General features: G+C 40.9%; 1 protein-coding gene across 1 annotated transcript; it reads right to left on the bottom strand.

The window, feature by feature from the left end:
• Positions 1 to 8,704: 8,704 nt before the first annotated feature.
• Positions 8,705 to 9,637, bottom strand: LOC126060897 (olfactory receptor 10G9-like). The gene has a single exon (XM_049857265.1). The coding sequence runs from the start codon at positions 9,635 to 9,637 to the stop codon at positions 8,705 to 8,707; it is 933 nt and encodes a 310-aa protein (XP_049713222.1).
• Between the last annotated feature and the right edge of the window lie 459 nt (positions 9,638 to 10,096).

The following is a 10,096-nucleotide window of genomic DNA, read 5'->3' as shown; positions in this document are numbered from 1 at the left end:
GCCACCCTGCCCGTTAAGAAGAGCCACAACCACTCACATTGTGGATCTGATGTCCAGCAGTACCACCCACTCCATCTGGCTGCCCATAATGGGGGCCTGAGGACCAGTGTTACCCACCTATACCTCCAGCCAATGGCACTGGGTGCCCAAGAACCAGTTGCAGTACACCCCCACTATGTGCTGTAATGGACAGGGGTACACCCTCTATCTGGGCACCAGGGGGCAGCCAACAGCACCCTGCCTTGCTCCCTGCATTGTCTCCCCTATGCAACAACACACCCGTGCATGCTCCAAACACTCCCATACAGCCTTACCCACCCAGAACCGTAAGTGAGAGTCTCCACACCACACAATCAGTGACTGATGACTTGAGCACACACACAACACCCAAACCAATGACCAGGGAGAATACCCCCATACCCATGGCCAGGTGACCAGCAGGACAGATACATCACCTCACCAAAAGTGCTGCCTACATCCTCAGCAGCACTGCGAGAACAGATGAACAGACTCTCATGTTCACACACCTGGTAGCTGCTATGCCCATCTGGAGACACAGGATGAGAGCTTCAGTGTGGCCAGATTATGGACCAGAGTAGCACACATGTCCAGCCTACTTGGATATGTCAAAATAAAACAGAACAGAAATCCAGGATGCAGTAAACAAATATACAATAACTAAATAAATATAATAACTTCTTGATGACTCAGAGACAACAGTCAATATCAAATCACATAAAGAAGCAGGACAAAATGGCTGCAGCAAGGGACCAAAGTAAAGAACCAGAAAACCTGCCAGAGAAAGATAAGGCAGTAGAACTACCTGATAAGGAATTCAAAAGACTAATATACAGAGCTCCCCAAGAGATCAAGAAGAAGATCCAGAAAAATATAGGCTAAATCAAGGAAACAATACAAGAACAAGACAACAGAATAAATAGGCTACTAGAAGCCATATGAAAACAGCAATAAAAATCCAAACATTAACCATAAAATTTCAGAATTATACTACCCAATAGAAGCTCATAGGAGCAGAACTGAGACAATGGAAGCCAGAATTACTAAGATTAAAGGCAAGTCCTTTGATAGCAATTTGAGGAAAAGCCAGAAAAAAAGAATGAAGAACACTTAAGAATTATGTGGAATGCTATCAGGAGAAAAAATCTATGAGTGACCATAGTTCAAGAATGGGGGGGACAATGGGAAACACAGAAAGAATTGTTGAAGATGTGCTGGCAGAAAATTTCCCTAATATCATGAAAGACAAGAAGGTGTATATCCAAGAAGCTCAGTGAACCCCATACATGATGCACCCCAAAAGAAAGTTACCAAAACATATCATAATCAAACTTGCCGAAACTAAAGACAAAGAAAGAATCCTGAGAGTGGCTAGGGACAAATGAAAAGTCACATACAAAGGAGAACCAATAAGACTAATCTCTAATTACTCAGTGGTAACCATGCTGGAAAGATGGCAATGGGATGACATATATAAATTATTGAAGGAAAAAAAAAATTGTTAGCTAAGAATCATATATCCAGCAAAATTATCTCTCAAATGTGATAGTGAAATTAGGTCATTTCCAGAGAAACAGAAATTAAGGAAACATGTAAAAACCAGACCAAAATTACAAGAAATATTAAAGGTAGTCTTTCAGTTAGAGAACCAAGAACATCAGAAAACAGTCCAAGACTGGGACTGTCATGGATTGAATTGTGTCCCCCCAAAAAATGTGTCAACTTGGTTCAGCCATGATTTCCAGTATTGTGTGGTTGTCCTCCATTTTGTGATTAATATAATTTTCCTATCTGTTGTAAATCCTAATCTCTGCCTGTGGTTAATGAGGCAAGATTAGATTGCATTAAAGAGGATTAGGGTGGGATGTAACACCCTTGCTCAGGTCACATCCCTGATCCAATGTAAAGGGAGTTTCCCTGGGGTGTGGCCTGTACCACCTTTTATCTTAGAAGACATGAAATGAAAGCGAGCAGAGAGTGGGGACCTCACACCACCAAGAAAGCAGCTCTGGGAGCAGACCGTGATCTTTGGATCCAGGGTTCCTGAAAGGAGAAACTCCTAGTCCAGGGGAAGACTGATTGCAAGTGCCTTCCTCCATAGCTGACAGAGAAAACGTTCCCTTGGCCCTGACACTTTGAATTTGGACTTCTAGCCTACTAGACTGTAAGAAAATAAATTTTTCTTTGTTAAAGACATCCACTTGTGGTATTTCTGTTATAGTGACACTAGGTGACCAAGACAAGGACACAGGGCTGATCAACCCAGATAGGAAATTCTCTAGATAAAACAAAGCTAAAAGGTTGAAAATCAGGAATCAGAGACATCAATATGCAAGTGACAACAACATCAAAACATAAAACAGGGAATAAATGATGTAGTCATAGAACTTCCATCTGGAGAAGAAATAAAGGTGATACCAAGAAATAAAAACTGGTTTAAACTTGATCTAAGCATCCTGTGGAACTATCTGTAATCACTAGCTATTCTACTAATAATCGGTAACCAGAGTGTAATTACTACAATATGCGTTGATTTTCCTGTAATTTCCCTCCCTATGTGCCATGAATTGAACTGTGTCCCTCAAAATTATGTGTATCAATTTGACTAGGCTGTGATTCTCAGTATTGAGCGATTGTCCATCATTTTGTCATCCAATGTGATTTTCCTGAGTGTTGTAAACCCTACCTCTATGATGTTAATGAGATGGGATAGGAGACAGTTGTGTTAATGAGGCAGGACTCAATCTACAAGATTGGATTATGTCTTGAACCAATCTCTTCTGAGATATAAAAGAGAGAATAGAGCAGAGAGGCAGGGGGACCTCATACCAGCAAGAAAGCAGTGCTGGGAGCAGAGCACACCCTTTGGATCCGGAGTTCCTGCATGGAGAAGCTCCTAGTCCAAGGGAAGGTTGATGACAAGAACCTTCCTCCAGAGCTGACAGACAAAGCCTTCCCCTGGTGCTGACACCCTGAATTTGGACTTCTAGCCTAGTAAACTGTGAAAGAATAAACTTCTGTTTGTTAAAGCCATTCACTTGTGGTATTTGTGTTACAGCAGCACTAGATGACTAAGACAGTTTGATTTGTTTCCTCTTTTCACCCCATAAGGATACTTGTATAATGAAACTGCTCCAGGACTACGTGGTTCCATTTTCAATGGGCTATGTGGTTCCCCAACTGCAATTGTTTTAAACCTTTAATAAACCTCTCTGTTTTAACTTGAAACAGCGTTGAAGTTTTTCTCTGCAACACCAATTTAATATTCAAAATTCCATTCTGGCTTCCAGTTGCTCCTGCTGACTGCGTATGAATTGAATGATTAAGATGATGTTGAATTTTTAGGGTTTCACAAGTGTCCTTTTTGGTCTAACATGTGTACCCTGGTATGGGTAGATGGATATTAAAAATCTGAGACTGAAGTCTCCTTAAAATATTTTATTATGATAATTTTGAGTAGAGCTACAGTAACACCCATTTTTTAAATTTCCTACCATTTGGAGGAAGAAAAGATATCTGTATGGTTTCACAATTTTGCCCACAGTGTCAGAAAAATTGAGTCACTCTGTAAATGTTTGAGTTACACCTTAATGCAATGCACCTAATATTCCCTCATCTCCTCCTACAGGGGTTTGTTTGGATTGCACCCTTTGGCCTTCTTGTGGTTGGGAGGAAAGGGCCAGATGTCTAGGTCTGACCAATATGTATGCATGGTCTGTACCTCGCAATTATTAGGGAATAAAAGGAAATATAAAATGCTTAAGCTTTTGTCTCTCATGTCCCAAACATTCCTCTTACTAAGAAAAAAAAAATCAAAATATGGTATGATTTGGTATGGAAATTAGAAGCTCTGTGAATTTGGGATAGGCCCCAAAACACGTGAACTATAATAAACTTTGTGTTATACATATTCTACACATAAATTATTACGAGTTACATGGTTGGAAAAGGCTTTTTTTTTTTTTTTTATCTCTGTATAAATTCTCTTTACCTTCCAATGGTGATTCACTCTGCTATCTAATCTGAGTTACATGCCACATGGTTTACAATGGCGTCTCATACATTCTTACTTCATGATACTCTAAAATCCATCTTTTTTGGCTCTGGCTACATAGCAACAAATAATGGTGTTAACTACTGCAGTAATTTATGATCAATGTTTAAAGAAGGCATAATTTCTGCATCTTAAAAAAAAACTATATAAAAGGATGGGGATTCACCAAAATAACATGGAAAGGGAATCATCCTCAGAATCAGGCTATCTGGCTGGCAATTCCAGGTTTTAATTAAGAAGGCTTTATTAAGAATTTATTATGAATCAGCATTACCTGAAGCACTTTAAATTCCATTACCTCATATAATCCCTACAAAAAGTATCTGAGGGAAATTGAGGCACACAGCATAAAATGATTTCAAAACTTGTAAATGTTTGAGCCAAGATTTGTTTTCTTTTGCATGCAATTCCGGTACATTGTTCTTTATGACAATTGCTGGCTTTGTAGCTCTGTGTTAGGTTTTTTTTTTCTGAGTCTTATCATGTGTTTGTTTTGTTTTTATCAGGAGTTGTTTTTATAATTTCTAAAAGAAATGCATTGAAATGCCATGATACCCAGCTATTTAATTATATTCTCATTTTTTGAAATAAGAACTATCTTTGGCCCTAGCCCACAATGTGGGGCATCTCAGCTCTAGAGCAGGTGGTACTTTGGTACAGCTAAATTTCTAAGACTCTAAGAAGGTGGGAGAAGGAGCTATCTGGACAGCATAACCAGTCACAAGCATTTGTGATAAAAGGATCCCACCTAAGACTGTCCCGTGCTGAAGATGGGAAAGTAGTCAGAAGGGTAAACTGTGTGATTGAGTCTAAGGGTGTCTGCTGTTGATCTAGTTTTAATCCCACTCACCAAACCTGAGAAATCTCTGGGGATCTTGAAAGGTGATAATTGTTCCCAGTGACTAAAAGAAGCATGTCAGTTCCAGAACTGGTCCTGACAACCTTGCCTAGAGAGACATAGGCTGCTGAGAAGAAGTTTAGAGTTTTTTTTTTTTTTAATGTGTGAACAATGAGTAGGGTCAAGATGTGCTAAGGAAGATGGTTAGCCCCCTTGGGACCATCATACATACACACACACACAACTGTTACAGAAAGAATTGAGAAAGCAGTTACACAGGTTTGGCCTCAATAAAAGACCCCTGAAATTTGTTGCTATCCTTGTACAGTATCCCCAGGGTAGTAAATTTTTAGGTTTGTGTGCACAGGAAATAAACACAAAGCACGTTATCAATGGAGAGATATGAATAACTCAACCCTCTATATTCAATAAGTATATGCTTTGTTTTTTAAAAAAAAGATAAAATGAGGAGGCGGAGCCAAGATGGTGGACTAGGCAGATGCTACCTCGGATCCCTCTTACAACAAAGACACGGAAAAACAAGTGAATCGATCACATACATAACAGTCTACGAACCCTGAACAACAGACACAGATTTAGAGACGGAAAACGAACTAATACGGGGAAGCAGCGATTGTTTCCAGAGCCTGGTGCCAGCGTACCAGTCAGGTACGGCACAAGCACAGAGAGCTGCTCCACCCCTCTGAACTAACCCCGGGAGGGGGACCAGCCGGTTCCACGGGCGGTGTGGGGCGCAGCCGGTAGGAGAAGTCCCCGGGAGGCAGTGACTGGTCTTGGAGCAGAAAGAGCAGCGTCCGAGCCGGGGAACCATCCCGCAGGGATTTGGACTGGATGCAGCAGATTTTCTGGAAAAACTAGTTTCCCAGTGATGGCTTGGAGGCAACAATCCATATCAAACCACTTAAAGAAGCAGACCATGACAGCTTCTCCAACCCCCCAAACAAAAGAATCAAAATCTTTCCCAAATGAAGATACAATCTTGGAATTATCAGATACAGAATATAAAAAACTAATTTACAGAATGCTTAATGATATCACAAATGAAATTAGGATAACTGCAGAAAAAGCCAAGGAACACACCGATAAAACTGTTGAAGAACTCAAAAAGATTATTCAAGAACATACTGGAAAAATTAATAAGTTGCAAGAATCCATAGAGAGACAACATATAGAAATCCAAAAGATTAACAATAAAATAACAGAATTAGACAACGCACTAGGAAGTCAGAGGAGCAGACTCGAGCAATTAGAATGCAGACTGGGACATCTGGAGGACCAGGGAATCAACACCAACATAGCTGAAAAAAAATCAGATAAAAGAATTAAAAAAAATGAAGAAACCCTAAGAATTATGTGGGACTCTATCAAGAAGGATAACCTGTGGATGATTGGAGTCCCAGAACAGGGAGGGGGGACAGAAAACACAGAGAAAATAGTTGAAGAACTCCTGACACAAAACTTCCCTGACATCATGAAAGACGAAAGGATATCTATCCAAGATGCTCATCGAACCCCATTTAAGATTGATACAAAAAGAAAAACACCAAGACATATTATCATCAAACTCACCAAAACCAAAGATAAACAGAAAATTTTAAAAGCAGCCAGGGAGAAAAGAAAGGTTTCCTTCAAGGGAGAATCAATAAGAATATGTTCTGACTACTCAGCAGAAACCATGCAGGCAAGAAGGGAATGGGACGACATATACAGAACACTGAAGGAGAAAAACTGCCAGCCAAGGATCATATATCCAGCAAAACTCTCTCTCAAATATGAAGGCGAAATTAAGATATTTACAGATAAACACAAGTTTAGAGAATTTGCAAAAACCAAACCAAAGCTACAAGAAATACTAAAGGATATTGTTCGGTCAGAGAACCAATAATATCAGATATCAGCACAACACAAGGTCACAAAACAGAACGCCCTGATGTCAACTCAAATAGGGAAATCACAAAAACAAACAAATTAAGATTAATTAAAAAAAAAATACACATAACAGGGAATCATGGAAGTCAATAGGTAAAAGATCACAATAATCAAAAAGAGGGACTAAATTCAGGAGGCAATGAACTGCCATATGGAGAGTGATACAAGGCGATATAGAACAATACAAGTTAGGTTTTTACTTAGAAAAATAGGGGTAAATAATAAGGTAACCACAAAAAGGTATAACAACTCTATAACTCAAGATAAAAACCAAGAAAAACGTAACGACTCAACTAACATAAAGTCAAGCACTATGAAAATGAGGATCTCACAATTTACTAAGAAAAACGCCTCAGCACAAAAAAGTATGTGGAAAAATGAAATTGTCAACAACACACATAAAAAGGCATCAAAATGACAGCACTAAAAACTTATTTATCTATAATTACCCTGAATGTAAATGGACTAAATGCACCAATAAAGAGACAGAGAGTCACACAATGGAATACTATGCATCGATAAAGAACAGTGACGAATCTGTGAAACATTTCATAACATGGAGGAATCTGGAAGGCATTATGCTGAGCGAAATTAGTCAGAGGCAAAAGGACAAATATTGTATAAGACCACTATTATAAGATCTTGAGAAATAGAAAAAACTGAGAAGAACACATACTTTTGTGGTTACGAAGGGGGGAGGAAGGGAGGGAGGGAGAGGGTTTTTTATTGATTAATCAGTAGATAAGAACTGCTTTAGGTGAAGGGAAAGACAACACTCAATACATGGAAGGTCAGCTCAATTGGACTGGATCAAAAGCAAAGAAGTTTCCGGGATAAAATGAATGCTTCAAAGGTCAGCGGAGCAAGCACGGGGGTCTGGGGAACATGGTTTGCGGGGACTTCTAAGTCAATTGGCAAAATAATTCTATTATGAAATCATTCTGCATCCCACTTTGAAATATGGCGTCTGGGGCCTTAAATGCTAACAAGCGGCCATCTAAGATGCAGCAATTGGTCTCAACCCACCTGGAGCAAAGGAAAATGAAGAACACGAAGGCCAAACGACAACTAAGAGTCCAAGAGACAGAAAGGGCCACATGAACCAGAGACCTACATCAGCCTGAGACCAGAAGAACTAGTTGGTGCCCGGCCACAATCGATGACTGCCCTGACAGGGAGCACAGCAGAGGACCCCTGAGGGAACAGGAGATCAGTGGGATGCAGACCCCAAATTCTCATAAAAAGACCAAACTTAATGGTCTGACTGAGACTGGAGGAATCCCGGCGGCCATGCTCTCCAGACCTTCTGTTGACACAGGACAGGAACCATCCCCGAGGACAATTCATCAGACATGAAAGGGACTGGTCAGCGGGTGGGAGAGAGACGCTGATGAAGAGTGAGCTAATTATATCAGGTGTACACTTGAGATTGTGTTGGCAACTCTTGTCTGGAGGGGGGATGGGAGGATAGAGAGAGAGGGAAGCCGGCAAAATTGTCAAGAAAGGAGAGACTGAAAGGGCTGACTCAAGAGGGGGAGAGCAAGTGGGAGTAGGGAGTGAGATGTATGTAAACTTATATGTGACAGACTGATTGGATTTGTAAATGTTCACTTGAAGCTTAATAAAAGTTATTAAAAAAAAAAAGATAAAATGAACCTATTGCAGAGAAATGCATTTAAACATCAGAATACAGGCATGTTCATCGTAAATGAAAAATTTAATTGTGATTTTAGAAATTCTACAGAAAAATTTGCGAAAGAAATATTTCAAGTAGGTGGTTTTAAATAGTAGTAAACACTGAGAATTACACATGTAATAAATGGCATGCTGACGAGTAAATGATATTACTTGCTCTGAGAAAGTGTTTTGTCTTTAAGCTTAAAAAGGGCTCTCTTCACTTCCTTGTTCCTCAGGGTGTACACTACAGGGTTCAGAAGGGGTGTCAGCACAGTGTAGAAAACTGCCACAACCCCATCCACAGCATTCCTGGAGCCTGGCCTCAGATAAATGAAAACACAGGGAACAAAGAAACAGAGGACCACGATGCAGTGGGAGGCACAGGTCTGAAAGGCTCTGTGTCTCCCCTCCGAGGTGCAGATCTTCAGAATGGAACAGACAATGGACACATAGGACAGCACTATCAGGAGGAAGCAGCCCGAGGCCACTACCCCAATGTTGACGAAGATTACCATCTCGTTGGTGGAGGTATCTGCACAGGCCAGTTTGAGGACAGGCGTTGCATCGCAGAAGGAGTGCTGGATCTGGTTGGGCCCACAGTAGGGCAAACGAAATGTCAATATGGTCTGGATAGCAGAGTGCAGAGAGCCACTGAGCCAAGTGCTGGTGGCCAGGAGGGTACGGGTTTTCTTGCTCATCATGCTGGTGTATCTGAGCGGGTAACTGATGGCCAGGTAGCGATCATAGGACATGACTGTGTAGAGGAAACACTCACTGCTGCCCAGGAAGTGGAAGGAATAGAGCTGAACCACACAGCTGTTGAAGGAGATAGCCCGACCCTCTGGGGAGACAAAGGTCATCAGCATTTTGGGCACAGTGACAGTGGAGAACCACATGTCAATAAAGGACAGGTTGGCCAGGAAGTAGTACATGGGTGTGTGGAGGTGGGAATCCACCCTGACCACCAGCAGGATTAAGAGGTTGCCCACCACAGTGAGTACATAAATCACAAAGAAGATTCCAAAGAGGGTGGTGTCCAGGGCTGGTGGATGGGGAATGCCCATGAGGATGAACGTTGTCACCAGGCTCAAATTTGACATTTCTTTTCACTTTTGATCTCTTTCTCTATGAAAGGGAATATAAAGGTCACACAGCATTTAGCTGAGAACCCAAAACCCTTTCTACACATGGCAACTGCATCAGCCATGTTTGAGAATTCTAAACTGGATTTTACTTTTTGCAAACTTTCTTTGGTAAAGGTAGTGGAATGATTGCAGCAGCATCTCTTTTTCTCCCTTCTTCCTCCTCTTCCTCCTTTCCTCTTCCTTCTTTTTTCTCCTGTTCCTTTTTCTTCCCCTTCTTTCTTCCCACCCTCTTACTTTTCCCTTCTCTATCTATTTCTCTGCCAGACACACATAAACTCACACATACACAAAGAGACATACAGAGATACATGCAACAGAAAGTAGGAGAAAGTCATCGTATTAGTTTTCTACTGAACAATTCAAGTTTAATATCTCACTGTGTCTGTGCATCAGGTCAGCTGGGTCTTTGGTTCA

Source organism: Elephas maximus, chromosome 17 (genome assembly GCF_024166365.1).
Source record: "Elephas maximus indicus isolate mEleMax1 chromosome 17, mEleMax1 primary haplotype, whole genome shotgun sequence".
NCBI classification, from domain to species: Eukaryota; Metazoa; Chordata; class Mammalia; order Proboscidea; family Elephantidae; genus Elephas; species Elephas maximus.
Note: the sequence above shows the minus strand (reverse complement) of the source record. Positions and strands in the feature narration are given on the sequence as shown.

Bases quoted from the DNA above. Each gene is read 5' to 3' on its own strand.
- LOC126060897 (XM_049857265.1), bottom strand. From the start codon at position 9,637: ATGTCAAATTTGAGCCTGGTGACAACGTTCATCCTCATGGGCATTCCC.